This window comes from Pipra filicauda, unplaced genomic scaffold (assembly GCF_003945595.2).
Source record: "Pipra filicauda isolate LSUMZ 115617 unplaced genomic scaffold, ASM394559v2 scaffold167_size3244652_pilon, whole genome shotgun sequence".
NCBI classification, from domain to species: domain Eukaryota; kingdom Metazoa; phylum Chordata; class Aves; order Passeriformes; family Pipridae; genus Pipra; species Pipra filicauda.
This window is the reverse complement of record NW_024104184.1, coordinates 2,112,562-2,139,938: the sequence shown is the minus strand read 5'-3', so window position 1 is coordinate 2,139,938 and position 27,377 is coordinate 2,112,562. Positions and strand designations below refer to the sequence as shown.

The following is a 27,377-nucleotide window of genomic DNA, read 5'->3' as shown; positions in this document are numbered from 1 at the left end:
AATAAGTACAGCACATTCAAGAACTGAACCCAAAGATGCTACTTCAATGTGTAGCATTATTCAAGAAAGCAATTAGCTTGAAGTCCATCCTCAGGCTTTGCCCAGTCAAAGCTCCAAACCCAAGCTGGTGAGAAGGGAAGCAGAGCTGTGGAAGTTTAGCTCTGCTTTGTGTCTAAAAGCAATGGCAGTAAGTTCCACAAGCTGACACATCTCAGGCTTAAGAAGGTGCAAATAGAGAAATGCCGTTACATCCTCGGACAGATCTGCTCAGTGGATTTTGCAGGGTACTTGCATGGTGCATGACTCTATGTTGTTGCATACTTCAGATTGTATGGGTATTATTAACACCTACACTAGTAAAGGAAATGTTCTTGGGGCTACTAGTGCTGGCTTGGCATGTGAAGGTAGAGGGCAGGACGTGGTGGGAACGCCTGCCACATAGCCACAGGGAGCAGGGTGCTGCCTTTCTCCCTACTGTGTACAGTGTTGGGGTGTTCTTCTCCCTCCCACACCCATGCACTGCTGCGGTACCCATTGGTGTTGTGCAATGCACTAAGTGGCTGCTGTTATGTCCCACCTCAGTTAGCACTGGGCTGTTGTGAACACCCTCCAGCCTCGCCCCCTTATGTACTCTGTGAAAGGCCACTCTCCTCTCCTTGTCTTCTCCCATCATCTGGATCCCCAAATGTCATTGCCTCCTCCATAGCATCTATGTCCCACAAGTCCAGCCTTGCCCCTTCTCTCTGTCCTTCTTTGTGCATGCACTCTGCTGCCACCACAAAGCTGATTATCTCTTGCGGTGCTGTAGCCCGGATGGCTGCCCTCTCTGTGAAATTCTAATTGCAGACTTGGAGTTCCCAGAGGTAGAGAACAGTGTGACCTTTGATGTAGTTTGGTGTCTGTGACTCTTCGCTGGCTGTAAGCAAACCACTTACGACCAAGTTCAAGCTGTTCGGGTGTGATGATCAGGGCCTGTGCAATCTGTGTGTCAGAATTTCATTGTGCAGTTTGAGGCAAATGCTGTACTGTAACTTGGCCTGTTCTACAAGACGAGGAATGAATGGAGGGATGTTTAAATAGACAAAGACTAATTCCTTACTCTCTTCATTTCAGTATTCACTGCTCCCTATGACAGTGCCGTTCTTGATCACGGAAAGTGGAGCCATTTTCTCCACAAAAGAATTTGACTATGAGAAAGATCCACATTGGTGAGAATGTATTTTATTCACCATGCACCTGTTAGCTTACAGTAGTCAGAGAAATGTTTTCCTGCATAGCCACAGAACAATTCTTGTTTTTTTTCTTATTTTACAGTTACTTTTTAAATGTAACAGTGACAGATCTGGATGGACTCAACTCAACTAAAACAGTAAATATAAATATAATTAACATCAATGATGAAAGTCCTTACTTTACCACGTGAGTGAAAATTTTCCATTGCACTCGAAATGTAGATGTTTTCCCAGGTTTACTGTTTTGGCATCAATGAGACCATGTAACATAAGGGCAAATAAATATAACAACAAAATATAATCGAAAAAAGTATTTTAATTTAGTTATGATTCCTGTTCTTACACTGGAAAGCTTTGTCCTAATTTCCCTCTTTTATTCTTGTATATATTCTTAGTAGTTTAGAGTTTTCCAGGCTCTGCCTTCATGCTAAGAAAAGTCAAACAAGCTTGTTGTACTTTTTAGCATTTAGAGAGATTATAGGTATGCAAAGACCTTTGGACAAGTTCAGACAAGGAGATTCATTTCAACCTGTGTGAATACAATCATCTAGAATTTACCCTTTACGCAGGTGTGCATTTCACCATAATGATGTTTATTCATGCAGAAATGTCTAGACATAAAAAAGGTCTCCCTTTTGATCTGTCTTCCTCTTCTTCCCAGACACACTTGTAAACAATCCCAGCGATTTTTTGAAACATTGTTGTCTCTTACTGTGTCATAAGCAGGAAATTGTGTCATAACACACAAGTCAGAAATAGCTTTGAAGACTAATGGAGTTTTAGTTGGAATCAGGAATATTGTTGAAAATTCGGAAAAATGGGAAAGAAAATGCATTTGCCGCAAGCAGGCTATTTTGTGGTGGAAAGCATGATGGACGGTTGTTTCTAAAGCAGGAGTTTGACAATTGTTGCAGTCCATCTGACTGTTGTTGATTAATCTTTGTCACTTGCATGAGACACTAATGGGATTCAAGACACTCTCTTTATGTCTCTGATTCTGAGACTCTACAAGGCCCTGCTGAGAATATTTATGATGGCTGCTCTCCTGCCATCTGTGCAAAGGTTAAGACAGGATAGCACCTGGGGCCATGCCAAGAGGTTCCAGCCACTTGTTTGGAACAACCTTCTGGGTATTTTGTGAAGCCAGAACAATGCACGGCACCTGTGCCGAAGTCAAGGCTCTGGATCGTGATGGGTAGAGGGCTGGAGAATCTGAAGAAACAGAAGAATTAAATGTTAGAAAAAGGAATGGATTTTTGTTGTTGTTGCTACTACTTATTTGATACTTGAACCTCATGTCTGCAGTACACAATAATCTTAATAGCCTGGCCCACGTTACTGCACTTCTGCAAGAAGGAGGAATCCTCTTCTCATGCCAACGTCTGCACATTGTGTTCTAGACTGATTATTCCATCCAAATGTTGCCATTTCTGTGTATTTATCCTTATTTCTGGAATGCTAAAGGAGCTCTTTTAAATATTTATCTACTTGTTTGAATGAGTGAAAGCTGCAGTGACTTGAGCATCTGTAACACCCAAGTTCTAAGACTCAGTTCTCATATGGCATGAATACAGTCTGGTATTTGTTTGAATCTTCTCCCTTTTAGATTGACACTACAGACCAAAAAGTGCAGCTCAGTTTGTAAAGCACTTTAGATTAAATTACACTTCATGATCTGTCCTTAGTATGCACACATATGGTGTCTCCTGTGCTAAAATGTGAGCAGCATGCTGGGGCCATGTACTTTCTGATACTGTAATAATTAGTGCTGGGATGGGAGCTGGAGAAACTTGATGAGTTAGCAAACCTCCTTTATTTACCCCAATCAAAGCTGTCAAGAACAGAGTTTCAAAAGGTCTTTTTAATTGTTCCCACAGTATATGCAAGCACATCTGGTTTTGGTGTTCACAGCGCTCTGTTGGCATTCAGCCTTTTGAAATTCTGGCTGTTAAAATCCATGGAAAACTTGTGGAGTTGGGAAAACAAAGGAGAAGACAACAAACATATGCTCCCTTTGCAATTACATTGCAGTGTCTGAAAGGTCTGCTTGAACCATCCTGTAAAAAGCCACTGGCAAGTGGCAGACAGATGGACTACAGGACACGTCCCAGACACAGCTGTGTAGGAAGTGGCCTCCACTCCTCTCCAGTTGTACTGGCACTTGGTGCTATGGGGGTGTGCTCAATAATGTCCCACTTCTTTCTGAAAGATCTAGTGGGGACCAGCACAGGGTGCAGGAGGGTTGGTAGGGAAAGTGGACCTGTGGTGACTTTGCTGTCCACAGAGAGGCTGGAGTTGTGGTTCCAGTGGGCCTAGGGAATTCCTACTTTGAACCAAAACCAGTTAGAGCTGTCCCTCTTATATCCTTCAGGCATTTTGGGGTGGCATTTTTGGTACAAGTGAAGGACATCTGTTACTGTTTTTTTCTGAGTGACTCTGGAAGCAACAGGAGAACAAGGAAGGAAGACATCCAATGAGTGAGATAGAAGCTTCATACATACATTGATACCACAGCCTTCATAAACTCCTTGTTTACTTCTACTGTAAGTTAGGTGTTTTTACCAGGAAAACCCTATGTGATTTCTCTCTTGTATACTTGCCTCTTTTCATATGACCTGGCAGAACAGCTGAAAATAGTGTGTCTTCTTAACCATTTTAAAATTGCAAGTGAAGACCTGGAGATGTGGGATCTTCTGTTCTGTAATTCTCTGCTCCAATTGCTAAGTGCCACATGATGTGTATTTTCAGAGAATAATGAAGGGCTCATGCTTTCCTGTACTGGGAACTATAGACTAGTCAATTAGTTAAGTGGTGGCATAGAAAGTTTAAAATGTACAAAAGGTATTTAGTATTGAAACACACTACTAATGCTTTGCTGAACTCTTGAGCACCTTCAACTCCCTTTGAGTTCTAGAAGCAGGAGATGCCTGTGTGTTTGCATGTGTTTCAGTAGTATAAATCAGCCTTCAGAAATTCCTTGCACAATGTTTTTGTCCTGGCCCATGCCTGTTTTTGCATGTGGTTCAAGTTGCCTACCTATGTGAACATGCAACTGGAACCACTGTAAGCAATCCTGCATGTACCTGCCAGATATATCTGAGCTATAAAACTCAATTAATAGGAAATTTGGGAGCACTGGCATACCAAACAGCAGCAGTAAAAAAACGTTTTCTCTATGTAAAATGCATCAGACAGGCAGATGTTGTTGGGAGTTTGAGGCACATTCATCTGTCGAGCACCCACAGGAGTTCTCCTCCTTGACTCTGCCTACTGCAGGGACAACTCAGCTTTTCTGTAATACTGTTGTCCCCCAGAAACCTCCAGCATTTATTCCAAAAGATGATTAACTACATTAAACTTATTCTATTTTTGTTTTTCTCTTGCAAAATGAAGGAATTAAAGCAAGTGGCTTTACGAGCTGGTGGGTCTGTAGGACAGCATGACTTAACGGGCCCTCCCATCTTCAGCTTCCATGATTCTGTGAAAGTCAAACTGTTTTTACTGTGGAAAAGTTGCAGGGGAAGAACACTTATTTGTGTGGCTGTGTCATGCTTTATGAAAACAGGAACACATGCCAGTTCAGCTACTGCTACATGTCCAGCTGGCAGACATTTACCCTGACATGAAAATACCATCTCTGAGCCCCGTATGGCCATGGCTCTGCTCCTACAATTGGCTGCTCAGAGAAATCTGTAATCAGTCACCCTTGTAAACACAATGTGTGCTTTGCTGAATTTTGTTTTATCTTGTAGAAAACAAAGAATCTATAGAATTCCAGAGGAACAAAGCCCAGGCACCATTGTTGCCAACATAACAGCTAAAGATCCAGATGATGAAGGCTCTCCCAGCAGACTTTTCTACAGCATCCAGTCTTCTGACAGATATTTCTCCATAAATCCATGTAAGACAAGCAAAAATGTGCCTTCTGACATCTAAAAAAAAAAAAAAAAAGAGAGTGGCTACTTTGGAGAAAATGTTTTTGCCTTGGTTTTAGATTGACTTACTTTTTCTTGAGCCTTCCCATATCAATAATGAATGCTCAGTCCCTTATTAGGGTCAAAGTCTTCGGTCACCTGACCAAGACTCAGTGACATATCTTGAAGAAAGTAGACCAAAGGTGACTTCTTGACAAATATTGACTTGTGGCAGCAGGGCGATGGTCCCTTGGGGGGAAATCAGATTAGATGACTTCTTTTTAATCTCTGAGAGCTGCAGTGACCCTTCTGGGGCTCTTGAAACAGCTGCACATAGTTGTACCATAATATCCTCTCTCCTGTCTGAAATCCTCTCCAGCATTGAGGTGCACAGCAAATCTACACCTCAGGTTCATTGCTCCATTCATGACCCTCCTCAGGTAAGGCCATCCAAAAGAATCCTCTCTCTTACAGTGGTCCTACCTCCTTCGTGCTCTCTGGGGTCCATATGTCTGTTCCCCAGAGGTTTTTACTCCAGGACTGGAATTCATCGACTGCTTTGCTCCTTGTCTGCTATTGCTTTAGAACTGCTTAGCACAGTTGTAAGAGGTACCACACAACACAGTGCTGTGGGGGATCAGGGAGATCCTCAAATGCTTTGGATTCCCTATGCCCTTTGGCCGTATGTTGTCACCCTCCCCCTCAATTACACTCCAAAAGGCAGAGGATATATATGCTGTTCTTTTACCTCTGTGCTCTGGGAATAGTACTGTGCTGTGCCATAAAAACCTTCTATTTTTGAACAGAGGCTAACAGAAGTGAAAAAAATATTAAGTGAATGGCTGACCAGAGCACTTGACACAGTCTGTCACAGCTAAGAGCAGCTCTGTTGATGCGTGAGTAGATTTGGAGGTGCTGAAGGATGCTTGAATGATAACAGTAGAAAGTGAAGCAGTCTTACTTGCTAGAGAGCAAGGACGGCACAGGCATTAGCAGCTCATTCTCCTTGATGCTCTGTGAATGCACTCAACTCTGACTTGCAATAACAACTTGAGAGTAAGGGAAGCCTAACTGCTTTACAAATGCTCTGCTGAGGCCTCTCAGGGCCTATATTTGAGCAGTGAGTATGTAGCCATTATGGATGCTCAGAACAGAATGTTCAGTACGGTTTTGTATCACTTAAAAAAACCCCCTAAACCAGACATGATTTGTACAGAATAGAAGACTTTGTTCTGCTACCTGTCTGCTGAGCTGCCCTATCCTCTTGCATGTACACCATGACCATTTGTTATTTCCCCCCATGGTGAATGTCCAACTTCTGTCTGCTTTCTGCCCAGCGACTGGAGTGCTGCAGGTGACTGGGAGAATCGACCGTGATGCCCTTCCACTGCAGCTCCATCCCAGCATCTCACTGATAGTCCAGGTGGAGGACAGTCCCAGCAATGGTCATACCAGTAACATGGAGATCACAATCATTATTGATGATATCAATGACAACCCACCAGAATGCAGTCCTTCTGCCTTCAGGTATTGAGAGTCTTACTGCCTTGGTGCTGCCTTTCTGCCCCAGACCAATGTGCAGTTCAGGGCACATCAGTTGGGCTCCCCAGATCTACAGCTAGAAGTTCCAAGGGACATTAATCATTAGCCTGCCCACTGTACAGGGCTGTTGTCTTTCACAACATATGGATCATTCTGGGTTGCTTCATCTATTGTTGTATTTGGATCTAGGATTTCACTTAGAAAATAAAGCAATGTTTTGGCAAATAGTATATGAAGAGTTCAAAAGAAGAAATATAAGTTGCTCTGATGGGAAACATGTTTGTTTTATAACAGGAAAGAAGTAAATGAAAATACGGCTCCTGGGACATTTCTCGTTGATCTTAGAAATTACTGTAAAGATATTGATGTTGATCCACCAAACAATCAATTTAATTTCACTGGATTATCTGGTTTTGGAAGCAATAACTTCATTCTGGATTCCACTGTGTCCGGAAGACTTGTGGTCAGTCATTTGTGGCTTTATATTAGATTATCCCATTTCAGAAGTCAACTTATGAAATATTATAAGGTTTTTTTTAATTCATTGTCTGCACAAGAAAAAAATAATTACTGTAATCCATTTCAGTTGGTATAATATGGAGAATGACTGTTTCGACTGGATGTGAACTACATACCCTTTGATTGGGTGCTTTCTAAGGATTCTACAGAATTTAGTGAACAGAGACTGTTTTCTCCAGTTTTAAATAAATGTGATAGATATGATTAAAAAAAACACCCTTTTTTAGGGAGTGTGAAGCACCAATTTTGACATGGATAAACAGAAATCTGATGCCATTTCATACCCATTTACTCATGACAGACTGTAGAAGAACCTTGCTATTCAGCATGAAGAATTTAAATACTTTAGAAATCCCACACTCAGTGATGACTTCCCAGCTTCATTGGTCAGAATTATAAAACCACTCTGAGTGGCAAATTTTCCCAAAAGTGTGGTGGGTTTTGCACTTGTGTGATTTTGTATGTCAAAATATGTGTTCCTTATGCTGATAGCTGCTGGCAAACTCGCATTGGCCAGAAACTCCACTAGTTCCTGGACATGTGCAATAGTGGTTGTTTTATTGCTTCAAAAAAGAACCATGGCCAACTACAGAAAAAGGGAAGCAAGAAAAAACAGGCATTCTGTCTAAAAGACAAGAGTGCTACAGGAGCAGTAAAATGATTTTGTATGGCTTACTTTAATTTTGGATCTGAGATATTCTTACCAATAAGTACTACCCTTAGTTGCTTTATCTACCAAAATAGAAAGCATTTTCCTTGCTGCACAGGATATGATTGTTGTCAGCCCTTTGATTGTTGTGTATGTGTAATGTAACAGGCTATCTGAAGTGACCTGTTCCTCCAGGAGTTTCCCTGTAGACTATGATGAGCAGTGGATGTCTGTGTGTGTTAGTCCTACTGCCCCAAAGTTTATGAGGCTCCAACAGCAAGATAGAGAGTTCAGGAGATTAGCATTTAAATCCGTGTGAGCCAATTTAGTAACAACTTGGTGCCTGGATAAACATTTGTGGCTGGACCTGATACTTTAGTAAATGTCTGCAGGCATGAGCTCAAGGAGTAACTACTGTTGTTTAGCAATCACAGATTCTTGCGGAGCCAACAAAGGGCAGAGTAAATAACCAGCTCATTACACGTGCTTTCAATTGATTAGGTAAAAGGTTAAGACCTTATGATCCAAATGATAAAACTTCCTGCACTTATGGGAAAGAAATTTTTTGGCAGGAAAGAGTTTTGAATTTCCAAGAGATAACAGAGCATGAATGTGTAGAAAAAAGCCTGGAATTCAATCCTGTGAGTGATTAATAGCCTGTATTATTCCTGTAGAACAATTCTATATGTCCAAGGGGGAGACCATACTTACAGAACGCTGAAAAAAGTAATTGCCATCCTGTGTACTGTGACTTCCCACAAGGAAGCATAAATACAATTGTGTTTCTTTTTAATTTAGATGACTGGAACTATTGATTTAGAGAATCCAGCTAATCCAGGAATTGAAGTTTATACTTTGACTGTCAGGGTGCAAGATATTGCCCATCCTAACTACTCAAGCAAGTATCCCTTTTAAATTGTTTTTGATAGTTTTCTGTGCTGTAACAGCATGGGGAGAGGGATACCATATGTATTTTGAATATATGCATGAGAAAATTTCACAGCCATACTTAACTCTGATTTATTCTTGTTATATTTCCAGATATCATCTACATTTACATCAGGATAAAGCCAGTGAATGAATTTTTTCCAGTCTTCAGTACTTTATCTTATGTATTTAATGTTTCAGAAATTACTAAAGGTACAGTAACACCTACATTATGGAAATAATGTTGTCATGTTGGTAAGTACCTCTTAGCTCTACATGAATTTTCATATATTTAAATGAGGTGAATGGTTCAAAGTCCCAGTTCAACCAGGGTCTCACCATACAACCACCTACTACCCTTAAATAGACTAAACTGGCGAAAACTCCAATTGTACAGATGGAAGCTGAGACACAGACAAATTCAGCAATTGCACAAGAAATCTGTCACAGTGCCAGGAAATGAACTCAGATGTCTTTCTGCTCTTGCTAAATTAGCCTTTTGGAGGGAGTGTGATGCTGCAAAGAAACCATTACAGACTGACACAGACAAGGGAGGACTCCCTTGGCCTAGCCACGGTGCACTTCTGTTGTGGTTCTCTACAGACTCTTCATGTTTTGGTATTTACTGCTGGCAGGCAAGCCCATGCACAGGGGAGCCATAGCACAGTGTAGTGAACTAGTGCTTTTCACACCATTGCTTTAATTTTTTTGGGGGAAAAACTCTAAACTGAATCTTCAGTTTCATCAAGTTTTTGTAGGACCAAGTACTCTGTACCTCCTGTTCCTTAAAATGTTAATGAAATATGGATTTTCTGTCTCTCAGTTGGATCCAGCATTGGAAGAGTGAATGCCATAGACAAGGACTGGCCACCCACTATCATCACTTATTCCATTGTAGCTGGAGGAGGCACCAGGGATTACACAAATATCTTCTGGATCAGCCCAACCAAAGGAGATGTGAGGATTTTAGCTAGGTTAGACTATGAAACAACTCAGAAGCACATTTTCATAGTACAGGCCTCAGACCAAGAAAAGTTTACAACAGCATCAGTGAGTAAATCCTCTACTTCTTCTACTTTATCTACGTTTTTCTCTTTTCTTCCTGGCAAGAACAGTAAGACATTGGGCAAAGCACTTTGGTCTGTGAAGGGCAAGTTGAACCCTGCACAGACTCGTATATTACTCAGATGAAAAAGATTCATTCAGTTCACTCAGTCTTGGTTTATTTCTTACAAAAACAATTAAAGTAATATCTTAATGTTTTTAACTCTGTGTTTTTTGTTTCTCAGTCTTTTTTTCTTATTTTACCTGAGCAGTGAAATTATTTTCTGTGCCCTAAACAATTTAAGTTTTTCTGTGTGGCTATATATGTACCAGAAAATAGAAAAATAACAAGGTCTTGAGGCCAGGTAGCACAATCTAATAGTAGCCATACCTAGTGACAAGTCCTTTTTGGAACCTGTGTAGTGTCCCTCGGCCCTCAAACATAATTTAGATTTTATCTGTCATGTTTTGTTACTGCAAGGCATCCAAAGTAATGTGGGAATTGTGTTGCAGCCCATCAGAGTTGTGTTTTCATGGGTGGCACAGAGAGGATGTTCTAAATACCTTGGGGATGGGAGCAGGGCTTGGGCAGCCTCTTGGGTTAATGTCAGAGGGCCCAGCCCAGCACAGCTGTGTCCACATGGCCTATTGGAGTTGAACACTTACACATGCCTTCACACTTACACATGTGATCTATTTTTTTCCCTGATGGTGTTATCTGGCAGGATCCAAGGCCATGCCAGGCACCGGTGACAACATTTAACAGCAGGGTTGTGCTCAAATTTGTTGCCCAGACCTATTTTATTCTGAAATAAAAATATAGGTGGTATGCCCACAAAGGTCACTTTATAGTCAGTTCTTTCAAAGTATCCCAGTGTCCTTCACAGACAGACTCCTTTTTGCTTCTTTTCACATTTTCTCCCTCATGACTGCTTCACATTTGATTTTTGCACATCTCTTGGAGGTGACACAAGTACTAAACTTGCTTTTTATTTCAGCCAAGCACCACCCATAGAGAGGCCAGGTGGGAGATACTTACTCTCTTTATCATCTATAATATTTCTAGGTGATGATTAATGAAAATTCAGCATCAGAAGATTTTAAGTATGACAAGTTTATCTATTGCCTAACTAGGAAAGAACTTTGGGAAGGGTAGCCTTTTTCTCTCAGCCAGATAATCCCAGCTGACATTAAACACATCTGGTGCTACTCGGGGTGCTCCCAACCATGCAGAAGGCCATTACCAGCATTTCTCTCTCACTGGGAACAGTCTATAAGCATTGTTTCTTCCATGGATCATGCCATGAATTATTATTAAATATGCTAGGAAGCCTAACTGATGACTGTGAAGCAATTCAAGAGGTTTGAAATGGAGTTTAATGAATATGTCATTCTAACTATGACACAATTCAGGTTATTCAAATGGTCAGAAAGCTTGAAAATCCCAGTTTTGGAAGATGGTTCAGGTCAAGGAACCTGTTCCCAGAAGAGCATCGCAAGAAAAATTGAAGCACAAATGATGATAGACATTTTCTGGCAGGAACTGTATTGGAAGGGGGGTTCAGTGCTCTTCAACTGCTGTTGATCAAAAGAATAAAATGGGCAAAGCCAAACAGTTTCTGAAGTTAATAAAATTCTGACTCAGCACAGTGGAGCAGCTCCAGCTTGCTATTGCTCTTTTCTTTCAGGTAACTGTGAATGTTTTGGAAGTAAATGATGAAGAACCAGTTTGTTCACCTAATTTCTATTCATTTCAAATCCCAGTCAGCTTAGCTGTTGGGACCAATATTAACGGCTTCAGGATTGAATGTCAAGATCGTGATTCTGATCCCAGGTCTTTCCGTTACTTCATTAATGAAGGTACTGTGTCAGAGTGTGCTAGCTGGGAACGGTGAAAAAATTAGTGAATGCTGATGGTTCACTTAGATTTGTAAACAAAAATCTAACACATTTTATGTGCTGTTTGTCATGGTGAGCTAGTTGTGATCCACAAGTTCTGCACACCATTATTTTTGCTGCTTACCAAAAGAGATGTCTCTCCACAAGCTGGCTACTGGTGCTAGCACCTAGAACAATTCCCTTGCAAGACTGCATTGCTTACCACATGAGTTAATTGACAATTAATTACACAGTTGACACGCACTTTGGAAGAATGAGCTGGAATGATATGCAGTGTCAAATTTCCATTCCAATCACAGCTGAACAAATTGTGAGAAATGATGGAGAGTTCTGTTACTCTGTGTATCTCACATCTAGATGCTGGTATACAGTTGAAAACAACTGTTCAAACCTGCATGTCCAAGGTCCATGCTGTATCCATTAAATCCCCATTTTAACAACCCTTGTTCGAACCTACAGCAACATCCACTTGGAGAACTGCAGTGGTGTGGGATGACACTCAGCTTCACAAGAGGGAACACACTCTCTTGGGGCAATTCCTTTTGTGTTGCTAAGGTGACTGCTGCAAAGGAGAGAGCAGATTGTCCAGGTGCTGTGAGCACCAAAAGCGAGACTCTCTGTCCTACTGCAGCCCCTTGGTGCCAGAGAGGGAGCTCTGCAGCAGTGGTATTGACACATGAACCTACACAATGTCTGTGTTTGTGTTAGTCAATTATGGTCTGCCCACAGGTCCACTTCTGGCAATACAGATGTGAGCTGTGCCATGTACTTGCCCTCTGAGCCACACAGCAGCCCACGGCTCATTTTGTGCTGTACAATAGACATAGCCCTCAAGGTCATGTCAACTCTAATGCTTTATGGGGCGATAAGAACCAAACTAAAGCACATTTGGTGCATTTTCATGTCTCTGATCTCCTGTATGTGTCTGCCCAGAGCCTAAGAGCTGGGGCTGTCCTACCTGCAGCCCAACCCATGAGCAGTTCTTCAGCTACACAGACAGAAAGCAGCGGGTGGGGAGCCAGCACCTCTGAGCTCTCCTCCCTGCGCCATGGTGCTGACAAAGCCCTGGAGGCAATTAATGTCCCTGAGTCTTTAGCTGTCTTCTGGGGGACCTTTTCAAAGGCTTTTGCTTCTTGGCAGAGAGAGAAGCCACAGACAGGGGCTGGAGTAACACTCCAGGGACAACCCAGTAGTAGAATGAGTCACAGTGTAGGGTCTTCACCACAGCTGGGTGTTGTTGGATGCTCCCTAGGCTGTAAGGACAGGTCATTCTGGTGACCTCTCATGTGCCCTATGGCTCTGAAGTGTTTCCACAGCCTCCTTTTAGCTGTTTCCCCATAGAGGATCTTATTCTATATTGTAATGCCTTTATGACTGTATTGTTTTAAATTATTTTATATGGTAACAGAAAGATCCAGGAGCCATTCTTGTAACTGACATTTCACCACACCTCATCGCTTGTTCCACACATTTACTTTACTGTGGGATTAATTTTTTGGCATGTTGGTGTTACTTTTTTTGCAGGCAACGAGAACAATCATTTCACTTTTTCACCAAGTGCTGGCTCCAATACATCTCGGCTGATTCTTGCGTCGCGGTTTGACTATGAGAGCGGGTTTGACACAAGCTGGATTTACAATCTGCGCATCTACATAACAGATGACAATTTACTGTCTGTCAGGGACAAAACTACACATTTAATTGAAACTGGAACGGTGACTTTAAGCATCAGAGTTATCCCAAACCCAACTACTGCCATTACCACGACAGTAAGTTCACTGAAATTTATGTCCAGTTCTGCATGTCCTTTATGGACTAATCTCCACAGAATTGAAGAAAAGAGGGTAGGTGTATGCAAAAGGAAAGCAAAAACCTAGACTGGGTCCGGTCCTGGGCAGTGCTGAGCCCTATGCTCTTATGATAAAGCCAAAGGTGCTTGATCTGCTTAGTGCCATGAAGCATTAGTCTCAGGTACAGAGTTGTAACATGTGTTTTGTATTTCAGTTTCTAAAACAAAAAGGGCAAGTGGCCAAAGGACTGGGCACACTGCCATTACCATGCAACTGGAAAGTTAAAGATTTTGGCAGCTTTATTAATAAGGAAAGAGCAGGGATTAACCTTTGCCTGGAACCTTAAAATTACCTCATGCATTTTGCACTATTTTTTTTATTCATATCTATTTACTTCTCCAGCTGCCTTGCACTTCTCTGTGCTTCTTTAGCAGTGGAACACATTAATCTGTGGCTACCAAAGTTGAAAAAGACAACAACAACAACAAATCCTCATCACTTGGAGGGATCTTTTTCCCATCACTGTCCTGTAAAACTTGGAGCAGCCTGTCAGGAGCTGAAGCCGTTGTGCACAGCCTCAGCATGTCACTGAGGTTTCAGCAGGTTTCAGACAACAAATCCACAGGGGTGGGATGCATATTTCCTGATCTCCCATCCCGTGTGGTGGTCCATAGCTGAGTTAGGGAAGCCTGTACAGCTTTCGGCAGCCCAGGTGGGATCTGATCTTGCACAGCCTGTGGGGCTGTGGGCCTGTGTCCCAGCAATACAATTTGCTCCTCTGCGCAGCCATCCCAGGCAAGCTCTGGTTTTCCAGTTTAATTTTGGAGCTGATTTCTATCAGGCTGGTGCAGGATGTAAAGAGAGCTTTCTTTTGTCTTGTCTGCAGAAGTGGCACATCCTGAGGGTATGGACCACTCTGTCCCCATTCTTGTGCTGGTCATCTCCTTTATCCCTTGCTGCACCATCTTCCATCATCCAGAGTTCATCCATTCCCTGCCTGCCTGCAGATGGCATTACCCTTTTCTCTTTTGCATGCAGGAGTGAAAATATGAGTTTACAAAGTAAAAGAGCTCTTCACTGTAAAATGGTCTGGGTCTGCTAGAGGCTACTGGTAACTGAGCCAGAACCAAGGATCCTGCAAACAGCACATGCAAGTCTTTATGCTGTGCTATGAAAATGCTTAGATCCAAATTTGCAGACTGATTAATAACGCTGTTATTATTTAATGCTCTGTTGGGAAGGAATAAATGGTTTTCTCACAACCTTCTATTCCCCCCTACTTGATGTGGAAATGAAAATTAAGCTGAATAAACTTATTCTGTATTTCTTTCCCGTGCTTTACCACAAATACAAACAGTCTTAACCACATACCACAGCATTAAATCTGCCTCTCCAGAGATATCAGCCTTCCACTTTCAGTCTATTTTCCAGAAGAGCACTTCCATTACAGCAAGTTCTCCCATCACTACTCATGTGTTCAGTGCAGCAATTTGATGAATCAGATACTGGAAGGCTGGTAGTGTAGAAAAGAAGCCCTGTCACAAAAAGTCATTTGTGACTTCAGTCCAAGTGAGGATAGAGTGGTGGCGGTGATCTTGAGATTATTTGAGAGTTTCTCTAAGGATTGGATGTATCTTTTATTGACAAGGCTAAATAGGTTATTTTAAAATTATTCTTAAACTGGAAAGAAATAGACACCCTACTAAATTTCATCCACAATGTGATTACAAATGTCTCACAGAAAAGTAAATAAAAACTTCAGTAGATTAAAAAATCTAATAGTACCACAATGGATAATGAACCAGCTAGAGCAAATGACTAATTTCTTACATGCGTGAGGATAGTTTCATGATGGGACCTTAATGAATGAGTTGCTAGCACAGTGACATGCCAGCTCAGAGATGTGTCTCCTGACACTCAGGAAGATGTGGGAGATTGCAACTGCTTAGGAAGTGTGGTTTTCCCTTCTGGAACAAGTCACGGGGCAAAAAAAGGAGTTTCATTTCTTTTTATACAATAATCCAGTTCCTTAGGGTTCAACTCCTCTTACAAAGGAGGCTGAACGATGACTGCAGTGAAGATGACCTACTTCCAGTTTTGCCTTAGGTAATAAGAAACCATTATCTCAGTAATGGCAGTATTCCCTGAACTTGCTCACCCTCCAAAATCCGCTCACAGTCTCTCAGTCAACCTGTGGCTTTTAAGCCCCACCACAACATGCTTGTTTTAATATAAGGTATTGAAACTTGATATGGAACCTCCCTTTTGCATTGTGGGTGGGCTTCATTTCACCTGCCTTTGTTTGCCCCAGGAGCTCAGTGGTCTACCTCAGCAACCTGAACTGCCTTGGCAGTCAGCAGGCAGGTAGGTGGGATAGATCACTGTCTCCAGCAGACACTATTTCCCAGGTGCCAGGTGCTTCAATGCAGAAGTTCAACCAGATGAAAGGTGCTGTTGGTGTCAGTACCCTCACAAGTGTTCAGCCTTAAGGAACTTTTCTTGTCTTCTTTTAAAAGCCCGGCTTCACTGTTGTGACAAGAAGGGAGAACCTCTATTCTGCATTGGCGTGGTATGTGCCGTTCGTCGTCACCATTGGCAGTTTGCTGCTCCTCGGACTCCTGGGGTTCCTGGGATTCCTGCTGGTGACCTGGGTCCGCACCTGCTGCCCTCCAGCAGGGAAAGCACACCGCACACCTCTGTGAGTCCTCCCAAGAGGAAGTCCCCAGCAAAGCCTGGCAATGACAGAGATAGCCCAAGCCTTTCAGCTGTAATGAAATCTACACTTTAAATCTTTTATAGTGTTGTGCCCTTCCCTGTAGTAAATGCTGTCACCAGCTACAGTGATATTTAGTGTTAATGATATGAAATCAAGAAAAAATGTCTATGGCATTTTTTTTCATGGGTTTAGTAACATCAGCATTAGCTGAAGGTAGCAGGGGAATTAGCAATTATGACCTCTAAAGGCAGCTATGCTCATGAGGCTCAGTCAGAGCCTGTGCCAGGCTGTGTTGCCCATAGCAAGTACAAATGCTTTTGGTTTGCATTTGATCCCCTTTCCAAGGGAGCTCCCATCTAGGTAGTTACTGGATGCAGTTTCCTCCCTCCCAGAGTCCTTTGCAAATCCGCTCATGCCAAATTCATTGTCCTGGCAAGGCTTCTGCAGGTTTCCTGGAGTTTTACCCAAGCCAGTTGCAAGGCTCTGGCCCATAAAGCTTAATGGTACCTCTAAATGCTTGTGCTTGGCAAAAGCCGTGGAAGCACCTGGGACTGGACTCCGGTTCACTGTGGGAAGTGCAGAGATCCCTGCTGGCTGGCTTCTCAGTGGGCTGGAGCCAGGCTGCCTCTAAATTGACTTTTTACTTCACAAAACAAAGGTAAGCAGTCCTTTAAGTGGACTGGGATTAAAAAAAAAAAAGAATTTCTGTAAGTATTCTCTGGATTTGGACATAAATTTAGAAGTTACAGGAAATGTAAAGAGGTAATATATGACTGTGATGTTAATTCAAAAGGTGTGTGCAAGGCATTTGCAAGGTGTGATAAAAATGACAAATGAATCTAAGCTATTGTTATTACTTATTAATAGGCAAAATGATTCATTGGGAGCCAGGTTCTCCCATTAAAAAGTAATTTCTATATTTTCAAAAACATTTACAACCTTTCAAATATTTTAAAAGGTATTATCTGAGCAGATCAGACTCAAAAAGTTGACCTTCCTCCAAGGATGGAACAAGATGACAGTATCTGAAAATATATTTTTCCAGATTATATAAATCCATCATGCTATCATCAATAAGACTTTATTATTTCAATATCATCCCTTCTTGAAGAGGTTTTAGAGCAATGTTCAGGTCTGCTTTTCTGCTTGAGAGCAGCAATAAATGATGCAGGCCTTCAGTGAAAGCAAAACCAGAAACCAAACAAATCAGGCAAATGGCAGAACTCAAGGAAACACCCTTCTTGCCAAATAAAAGAGAACAAAGCATGACATTTTTAGGTAGGCAAAAGTATGACATTTGTTAACTACACTCTTAATCTTTTTTTTGTTACAGGATAAATGCTCCAGGTGCGTACCTCCTTTTTATATTTTAATGCTTCACGACAAGACCTTGTTTATGAATCAGTGTAAGATTTGTAAACTAATTTCTAGACAAATGAATTTGACCCAGTACACGAGTACTGAGATTAGATAAGTCTGGCCAATTATGGAAAGCCTGGCTAAGTGATTTCATGGCCCTTTTGGTGTTCAAAGCTATCAGCTATGAGGTAAAAAGCAAATTCAGAATATCCTGGTATTTTGGTACGGGTACTAAAGAATGACTGTATTTTTCACATGTAATTCATACACTATCTGTTAAAAAATAATCCCATCCACCTACAGCACCTTCAGGAATCCTCTCCACTCTAAGTCCCTGTTCTCTGGTCACTTCATTTGCTCCCTTGACACCATTACTTCATGTACCTGAAGATTTATTTTCAAGTATTGGTGCTTTTAAAGGGATTTGTATAACTTAGCAGGGGCATAAGTTGCACATGAAAAAGCATGCTTTTTTAAAGAGTTCCTTTTATCCCATTAGCTTTCTGCTAGCAAGCATTGTTCATATGGGCTCAGTAGGACTCCGCTTTTGTAACTCTTTCTCCTCAGCTGCTATCTCCCAGCTTGAAAAAACACAGAACTAACAAACCCTAAAGAATTAGCTGTTCTCTTGGTTGCCCAATTTGAGACACTTCAGCATTGGCTGGTTTCCAAAAAAATGAATGCTTGGCTTTTTCTGAAAAACTGGTTCTCAAATGCTGGGCAGCAAAGGCCAAACAGAACAGGCTTCCCATCACTGCTCAGGTTGAGACCCATCTGCAGCACTTCAGAGTATTGCAAAACCTATTGGTGGCCAGGCACACAGTTCTCCAAAGAAAGCCCATTAAACAAATTGGCAAGGAGCAAGAAGAAATCATAGCAACTTGTTGGGTATCATCCATGAATCCATGCTGTCGAGATGCCCATGGCACTGCTGCTGTATTTGTTTACATGTGGGAGAGTTAATAGTGTGGTAAATTCACACAAAACCAAACTGTTCTTCAATCTGAATTTTACTTGACTGGAACTGCAGCACTTGCCTGTTTTGTCTCCAAGCGGATGTTTGTTGTAGTTCAAGTAACTACGATAGTCCACATTTCTAGTTCAGATATCCCCAAAGATGAATTTCTCTATATCTTCATATTATTTAAAAAGGGAAATTTGTTTAAAAAACCATTGTTATTCATTCTAATGAAGGAATAAGACTTTTCAAGGCTAGACTTTTAATTAATCTTAGGCAACTGTGGATTCCCACTCTAAGATACTATGAAGGAACTCACTTTTCAAGGCTCATTTGAGATGTCTCAGAAGTTGAGTAGCAAGAATATCTATTTGTTTGAGGAAATCTTGGCTTTAGTTTCTATAGTCATGATCAGAAAAGTCTGATTCTTTACAGCGTGTGTGTGTTTTCCTTTCTGCAGAAAAGAAGAAACCTAAGAAAGATGTGGTTGTGGTAAGTACTGCCAGCCTCAAAACAAAACCCTGTTTTGCCAGCCCCATCCTGCAATATGATCATGGGACCCTTTCTATGACAGATGTCTGTTTTCAAAGAGAATATAAAAATGATAGGCAAGGAAAAAAGGATTGCCCCCAAGTGCAAAATATTTCAGTGCTCCAACTGGCCTCTGTGTTTGGAGGTGACATTGGGTACGAGGGATGCTCTCCTGCATGGGGCCCCTTTGCTTCCAAATGCTGAAATGCCTACTGGGGAGCCCAGACAGGCTGTACCCACAACAAGGAAAGGGAGACTCACTGCACCCACAGAGGTGGGATGACGAGTGCCACAGCTTTACTGATGGCAGTGGTGTGCTGCTGAGACACCTCTGACCTGTGCAGCTGACCCTGACCCACCTGAGTGCAAGCAGTGAGGTACACAAGCTGTAAAGAATCTGGTCTTGGTAAGCTGTTTGCAGGAAAATGCCATAGTTGTTTCTACTGTTGTGGATGTTTCTTTGCTCCTAGATCTCAGGGCTCCTTCTTTTTCATAGACATAATATCATAAAGGCTGTAATGCTCTCAGGCACATGGTGTCATTCTTGGAGTGGTCCTGTGCAGGAGCAGAAGCTGGACTTCAATGATCCTTGTGAGTCCCTTCCAACTCAGGATATTCTATGAATCTATGCAAGACACTTTCATCAGTGAACTCCCTCTCTACAAGTTCTTCAGAGAGGTGATTCCCAAGCCTTCTTTGTGTGGAGGAGACCACCTTGTGGTTACCCAGGTGGAGGTATTTAGAGTGTCAGACTTTATCAGTTCTCTTTTGAACACCTCATGGCAAAACCCTACACCATGAATGGCTCTTGTTGCCAGTTTAGATTAAACACAGCCTAAAGGAATGCAACATACAGGTCACACAAATCCACCTCCATCCATGTAGATCACTGTTTCCAAGTCACTGCTTCTTCTTCATACTCAACTAATTCACAGGATTCATTTCACATTTCGTGTCTCTTCACAGACAATGACAAAGCTAAATACTATCTTTGATGGAGAAGCCAAAGACCCAGGTAAGAAAAAGCAATTAACAGGGGATATGAACATTTGTCTGGAAACAAACTGGATTAGTTGATTTAAATATGGTTCGACATTGACTTTTCAAGTTTCAGGTTTGCTGTTTCCAAGGAGAATGGGAGTTATATCTCACAGACAGTACAAATCAAGACAGTGCCTCAGTAACATTTCTAATGGTAAAATACACTCATGGCCCTTGAAAGCATACATCCAATGGCCAGATTATTCACTACTCATCTGCCAAACTTGAATATATGGACGTGGTACAGGAAGGTGGGAGGGGAGGAGGAATTTTCTGCGAGCCTCTTGCTCTGGTTATGTGGTTTCCCCCATCCCATCTCTGGGAAATGGCCAGGAGATTAATGTAGCTGCAGAAGTACTGATTTTGTCTCTTAAATCTCTCCCTGGATGCACGGAGGGTCACTCATTCCTGCACAGATCTTCTCCTTTGCAGAAACACTGCATTGCTGCTTTTTATCCAAGCATCTCTTGTTAGGGAGGAAAGGGAAGACCTTTTGCTTTTAGATACAGTTACGGTGGCATCAGCTATCAAGTGTGTCACCAGGCTCCAGTTATGCTAACTCTGAGCATATCTGATTAACCAGCTGGGAAAAGGGAAAATAGGGCAAAAGCTACAAAACCCAGGACAATCAGGGAGGTGTGTGCTTATCCCCTTCCCCAAGTGACAGCCAATGTGCTCTGCAGCAGGGTTCATTGCAGAAAAATGTGGTTTTTTTCTAAGGCTTGTTCTGACTTACCTCATTCCCCTGAAACACAGCCCCTGCCTGAGCCCCTCACTGTGATGCTTGGCCTGGAATTAGGATGCCCAGCCCTGCGCCTAATGGATGAGGGCCCCAGCATAGAGATGGAGGGGTGGTAATATGTGACAGTCAGTCCAAATAGGTCTTTAACAAATAGATCTGAAAATAGGTCTGAAACAATAGGTCTAGAAATTATCCAGAAGAAGGCAGGTTTATTTTGATGCTTGAATTCATCTGGCCAATTTCCACCCAAGTGCCTGTACCTTGTGTTTCTTATTAGCTGGCTCGGAGCTGTTGAATGCCTTGAGCTAATGGGAAACACTAGGCATGGAGACTTCAGTAGAATTTGGGGAAAACAAAGGGGGACCTACTGTGCAATTAAACCCATCCACAAGGCTGCTCAAGGCCAGTTTGATCCAAGTCCAAGCACACCTGCTTTTTATAAAGAGATCTGGAGGGATGGGCTCCAGAATCCCTGCTTTTTCCCTGTGTAACTTCATTTGTAATACATGGATAGTCTCTAGGCTGCCACAAGAGCTGCTTTTGTGTTCTTGCATGTTCATGCAAGTGTTCTTGCATGACAGCTGGTGGCTCCCTTTCTCAGCGAACCTGACCACACTAAACTTAAGGATATCTGAGCCCATCCAATCTGCACTCCAGAGCCAAAGCATTTATGTCATGCCTGACACAAACATTAAGCTGTAACGCAGCTTTGTGGTGTCAGCAGGGAAATGTGTGCTCCTTGCTCCTCCCTTCTCTTCTCCACAGCTCATCCAAAACCTAGAGGATCAAGTGTTGCCAGTTTGGAAATAAGATTTAATAATTCCCAGGACATCATCTGTTGAATATCATTAAGAGGGATGGTCAGAAACTGCTTCCTGATCTGGGCTGCTTTAACCTGCCCGCCTTGTAAGCGGGCAATAAAAATAACATATAAAGAGATCCAGTTTCATCTTTAATTGCTTAAATCCTGTTAATGTGTCAGAAACCATTAATTCTGATACAAACTGTAACATGTAGTAACACATAAGCACTATTTCTTTCCAGGCCTTAATGGTCTATTGTTCGTCTTATATTACTAATGTTTAATTACAAGAAGTGCCACTATAGCTCCTGATTCTTTGTTTAGCAAGAAATAGAGATTTAGACTATGAGGTGATCACACTGGAGACATGGCAATTTTTCAACCTATCTCTAGGTAGCAAACAAGCTGAAGGAGAAAACATTTACTTTTAAAGTACAAGTAGAAATCACCCATAAAATCTAAACAGAGACAGAAACCTCCCTAATAAGGAAAGGCAGCCATGTGTGCTGAACAACCCAAATGTAACAATATTTTATATATATGAGGGAAGCATGTACTTGTACAAACCGAAAACACACGGTACTTCGCTCTATTAATGACAATGTGCACAGCAAGCCTCAAGGAAGGCATTTTGTGCAAATGCAGAAGGAATACATGCAGCCAAAACTCATTGGAGAGCCCATATCTCCAAATCCTGCATCAACTTAGATGAGCTTACATTGCCTGGAAGATGTATTGTGCTCCTAAGCAGATTTTGCTACCTCTGGTAGGCAACTCTACTTGACAAAATAGGCACAGACATCCACAATGGCCTTGCTCAGTATGGCAAAAGACAGAAGTTTTGGGATAGTTAGTCCTTACAACTAACAACTATGGATGTGTTTGTTACACTGCCCATGTTAATCTATGGTAGCTGTAACGGATAGAGGTATAGGATGATAAGAAGGTGCTATTTTTTTGAATGGGAATGTTTTGAATATTCCTATGCCCCAAACTGTAGAGCCTGTTCTTACAGTGGCAGAACAGCAACTCCTCTGAGAGGCCACAGCAATGCTCAAGTCCCCACATTTTCTTGCAGAAATGAGACTCTCAGGGCCACCTCCCCAGCTCAGCTGATTTTCCAAGTGCTCCATGTTTCTCACTTCAATCCCATGCTGAGAACTGTCATGTCTTAATCTGCTAAAGCAGGAATGATTTTAATCAGTTGTCTTTTTGTTCTTGCAAGTTACTGGCAGAATGTATGAATTCAATACGCGGTCGGGGGCCCGGAGGTGGAAGAAGAGCAATGAGCCCCTTAAGCCAATGCTGGCTGGTCAGGTAACATCTGGTGCCACAGACAATAGTGGCCAAGGGACAGACAGAGCAGAGGCAGCAAGCAAAAAAGAACCTTCAGAGAAGAGGAAAGAGCTAACTGCAGCAACAAAACCGGCTACCAAGCCCTCAGCAGACCAGGATGGACTGAGATTACAAAAGCAGAAAGAGGAGTCTGAGGGCAGGGGGTTATCCTCAGCAGCTCCTCAAGGTGGGAACTGACCTCCTATCCCCAAATGAACCCTGCATTGCCATTAAGCCAGAGTTCATGAGATTCCAAGGTGCTTTCCAAGCAACCTCTGATCTGAGTAGCCAAAGAATCAGATGTGATTTTTCTCTATATATATCTCAGCTGCAAAACATAAGGTGGCCATTGGTGTGTATACTGGACCCAAAAACAGGATGAAGCTGGAGGTACCTTTGACGGGTGCGTGTATGAGTGGGAGAGAAAGGGAGGACATGAGAGTGGGAGAAAAGGAAACAAAAGCAGAGTCACAGACAAGAATTCACTGCCCACTGCCCCCTACGGACACTGGCAGTGTCCTCCTGGAGGAGCTCTGCAACCCCAACCAACATGGCCACGTCCTCTGACTGCCTTTGGGAATGGCAGCATACATAGAGATGTGCTTTCTCACCAGCAAATGGGGTCTCCTGTCCCTGCTGAGCAGCAGAATGAGTGAAAACCACATCAGGGTAGAAATGTGTGTAGAAATGTGTGTTTATAAAAGCTAAAAATACTTGCTTTTCATTGAGTATTTTATTTCAGCCCTTCCTTGCCCTCCCATCTTGCTGTAGAAAAGACTGTGGCTTGAAAGCAATTATGGAGTGGAGAAAACCCACAGCTTGTTATGGTATCTCAGGCTGTCATGTCAACGCTTTCAGCTTATTTATCTTTCATAACACTAGCAACACTAGCAGCATTTAATATCTTCACCTTTGGTATTTCCTCTGGCATATTTAATGCTTTACAGAATCAAGTGGAACACACTCAAAAGAATAATGACGGTAAGCACATGGGGTGAAATAATCTTTTCCGAGTGTGGGCATGTATAATGTAAGTGCTGTCTAAGAACTGATATAAAACAAGCAAACCCTACAAGATTTCTGAAAATTATTTTAATCTGAAGAAAAATAGTTATAAATGATGACTTAATGCTTCATATCTTGGCTTCTTTTCTTTCCTGATTACAAAAAGGTTTTTTGGCAACAAAGGGCTGATACCAGGTGACAAAAGAAAAACTCAGTTTAACTTGAGCAGGGACAGTCAATGAAGATTTTATTCAGATGCATTGTTTTTTGTCATACAATGAAGGAACTGGATGGAGAGCTCCATGATAATTTCACCAAGGATCCTACACTTCACAAAACCACCCGTCATGGTGTTGTGACCCTTTGCTGTGCTCCAAAGGAGTGGTTTGGCTCAGCAACAACTTCCCTTACAAACACCAATCACCTTCAGTCAAATACTCGTTCATTGCACAATCAGAAACCCAGCATGTAATCAATATCACAATGATAGAGATAGGAAAGAGTGATTTATACTGTTAGCATGTTATCAGTTTATTGTGTCCCTGGCGGTTGTCATAGTGTTGTTTGACCCTCCAGCATCAACAGGGCCAGATACACATTCAGTGCTCCAACCCACTATTGTTTGCATTTGTTTGCTGTAAATACAATACGTTTGATTCCTATGCAGGTGATTTTCCAGTGACACAGAGAAACTCTGCAGTAAGTGGTAGTACTGCTGTAACTCTGATCTTCCTAGCACTCTGGCATGAAGCTACCCATAGGCATACATGGCACCTCCAAATGGTAAATTTTGTTACCTGAAGAAGTTAACTGCATTGCTTTCATGGCAGGAAGACACACGGGCATTTGTATTTACTTTCCTGGACATTTCTCTAGGGCAGCTGCTCTGCTTCCTCAGTTATTCTCATTCTACTTTAGTGATTAAGAGGCAAATACCTTTTTTTTTAAAAGGAGGCAGAGACAGGCTGTAGTTTCAACCAGGAAATCTGCAAAGGGACAGATGAATACTCCTCTTTCTTTACTACTGTTCCTGCCTCTGAACTGCACAAACTTATTTCCTGCCTTCTCAGGAAAAAAACCCCAACAGCAGCATAACATGGTATCACAGCATAGTCCAAACACCCATGTATGCAAACACATTGTCACAGCCAACACTGCTGGTGCTGTAGTCTCTGACAGCTGGCCAACAGCTGGGTGAAAAGCAACTACTCTCATAGTTATGCTCACATACTCTAACCTCAGAACAACTGAGAGTTCTACAAAGAGGTGCCGTGGACTTGAGAGACACCAGATCCAAGAGCTAACACTGCCAGAATGCTTGCACCTGGTTGAGGTGTGTTTAGCTGGCATACTCAGAATCTGGGGGCAGGGCAGGGGGGCAGGTTTAGGCAAGATAAAGCATCCTGTGGTCTGTGCTGCATGGGTAAACAAGTGTGCTGACCATAAACTGCAGCTTCACCAATCCTTACACTGTTGCTTCAATATGTGCTATGCTGGTCTCCAGGTCCAACAAATTCTTCATCCTGATCTTCACTGCAGGACCACTTTCCTTCCTTGGGATCTACTAAATCAAGGAAAAACAAGGCTTTATATGAGCAATAGCTTTATGCAAAAGTGGCACCATTTTCCTCTTAGCTGCCCCTGCAGCTAAGAGGAAAATATTCTCCCTGTGAAGTAATCAAGAGTGAATTTAGGTCTCATTGAGCCAAAGCACAGCCATTCATTTCTCCGGGCTGCCTTTGATAAGACAAAAGCTGAGAAGATAGAACTGACTGACCTAGATGTACACCTGTTACTTATTGTATCAAAAAATACGTGAAATGATGATTTGAATATATGCAAAAGCAACATATATTTTTCATAAAATAGAAATTGTAATATGCTGTGCAGTGCAGCTTTAAATGTTAGAAACCTCTTCTAATTGTCAAACCAGCTTTTGTGCTTTTTCTCATTCATAAGTGTCTCCTAGAGCACAGATTCAGTGTCCTGAACTGGCACTAGATGGACTGAGAGCAAAGATTAAGTGTAGCTCTACACAATAAAAGCATTTGATAATTGGAACAATTAGCTAAGACCAGGAGGCCTTTCCATCATTTGAAGCCTTCAGAAGTCAAGAATGGCTGCTGTGTGCTGTAGAGGGTCAGACTAGATGATGGGAACAGCCTTTCTAGTCTTCAACAGCTCTGTTAGTCTCTGCGCACACAGATACAAGGTGTGAACTTTGGTGCCATTTATTTTGGAGTGATGACACTGATAAGCTTAGACTAGAAGAAGAAAGGCACCTGGTGGTTCAAGCAGGGTGGCTGAGGGCAACAGTTCCTGACCTACAGCTGCCTTTTACGTGTTATGCATTAATTTTATCTGGTCTACAAAAATCAGTGTGAGTTCTGCCACAGGTTTTGATTGCTGTGTCTCTACCTATTACACATCTCTGAAGTGCTTTGAGACCTGTGGATTAACATTGCTCTGAAAGTATCAAGAGTGATTAGGAAAGAGCACAGGTCACTTTTCCTGACTGAGTCTAATTCCCCCAGTAGCTTATGTGTGACCATGTTACTGAGGGTTTTGTGCTGTTTTCCAAACTGAATGTACTTCTAATGCATAAATGTTCTGTTTTCATGCTGGTGTTATAAATAGCACTTGCAATAAACATCAGAAGTCTCAGCTTCTGGCACTGTAACTTCATTTTTATCAAGGAATGTAAAAGTGCTGATACTGTATTTGCTCATGGTCCCAAAGAGACCTACACATGAGAACAACCTCAGCTATAGAGATGGAAGATGTTTCCCCAGGAGGCTGCCACTTCATGACTGCTCACTAGGAGCAGGAGATGGTGCTTGGATCCCCTCAGAGGAGTGTCAGACAAGGGGAACAATCCTCCTCCCTCTGAGCAAAAATCTGACTGTTAGGTTATTTTATGAGACCGGGATTGGAATGCTATAATGGAACTAGCATTTTAACAGCAAGCAGCCACAACTACATATTGCACATGCCCTGGATGATTAGTTGTCTGACACCCCCAGCCACAACAGGCCCTTCAAAAGGCTCCAGATGAAAGGCTGAACATGGGCATGGCCCCCACTGGGTTCCATTCACACACGGTTTGTCTGAACTAGTCACTGCAAGCTCCTCGTGTTGTCACTGGGGAGAAAGAGCACTTTGGGGGTGACATATTAAAAACAAGATGTCTAGAACAGATCAGATGAACTGTGCCCTAAAAGCAGCTCTTTCTGGATGTCTAGATCAGATATCAATGCCTCCACAATACACACAAAGGTAAATCAGCTGAATCTCAGCCCAGGTTGTTCGGGTGAGGGCAGGTCTGTACTGCTGCACCCAAGCCTGAGGAAGCTGAAAAGCAGAAGAAAGCTG

The 27,377-nt window shown here is 42.2% G+C and overlaps 1 protein-coding gene across 3 annotated transcripts in view; it reads left to right on the top strand.

The window, feature by feature from the left end:
- CDHR3 (cadherin related family member 3) overlaps positions 1-26,669 on the top strand; it is a 60,977-nt gene extending 34,308 nt beyond the window's left edge. For all 3 annotated transcript variants that reach the window (XM_039379436.1, XM_039379437.1, XM_039379435.1), the window contains 15 exons: positions 1,114-1,208; positions 1,315-1,419; positions 4,985-5,133; positions 6,484-6,673; positions 6,983-7,151; positions 8,655-8,754; positions 8,898-8,996; positions 9,607-9,833; positions 11,516-11,687; positions 13,251-13,495; positions 16,033-16,214; positions 17,566-17,579; positions 19,010-19,041; positions 20,047-20,095; positions 22,891-26,669. In XM_039379436.1, the coding sequence (XP_039235370.1) occupies positions 1,114-1,208; positions 1,315-1,419; positions 4,985-5,133; positions 6,484-6,673; positions 6,983-7,151; positions 8,655-8,754; positions 8,898-8,996; positions 9,607-9,833; positions 11,516-11,687; positions 13,251-13,495; positions 16,033-16,214; positions 17,566-17,579; positions 19,010-19,041; positions 20,047-20,095; positions 22,891-23,198 (2,136 nt within the window). In that variant the 3' untranslated portion in view covers positions 23,199-26,669. The remainder of the gene's footprint in view (positions 1-1,113; positions 1,209-1,314; positions 1,420-4,984; positions 5,134-6,483; positions 6,674-6,982; positions 7,152-8,654; positions 8,755-8,897; positions 8,997-9,606; positions 9,834-11,515; positions 11,688-13,250; positions 13,496-16,032; positions 16,215-17,565; positions 17,580-19,009; positions 19,042-20,046; positions 20,096-22,890) is intronic.
- Positions 26,670-27,377: the final 708 nt, after the last annotated feature.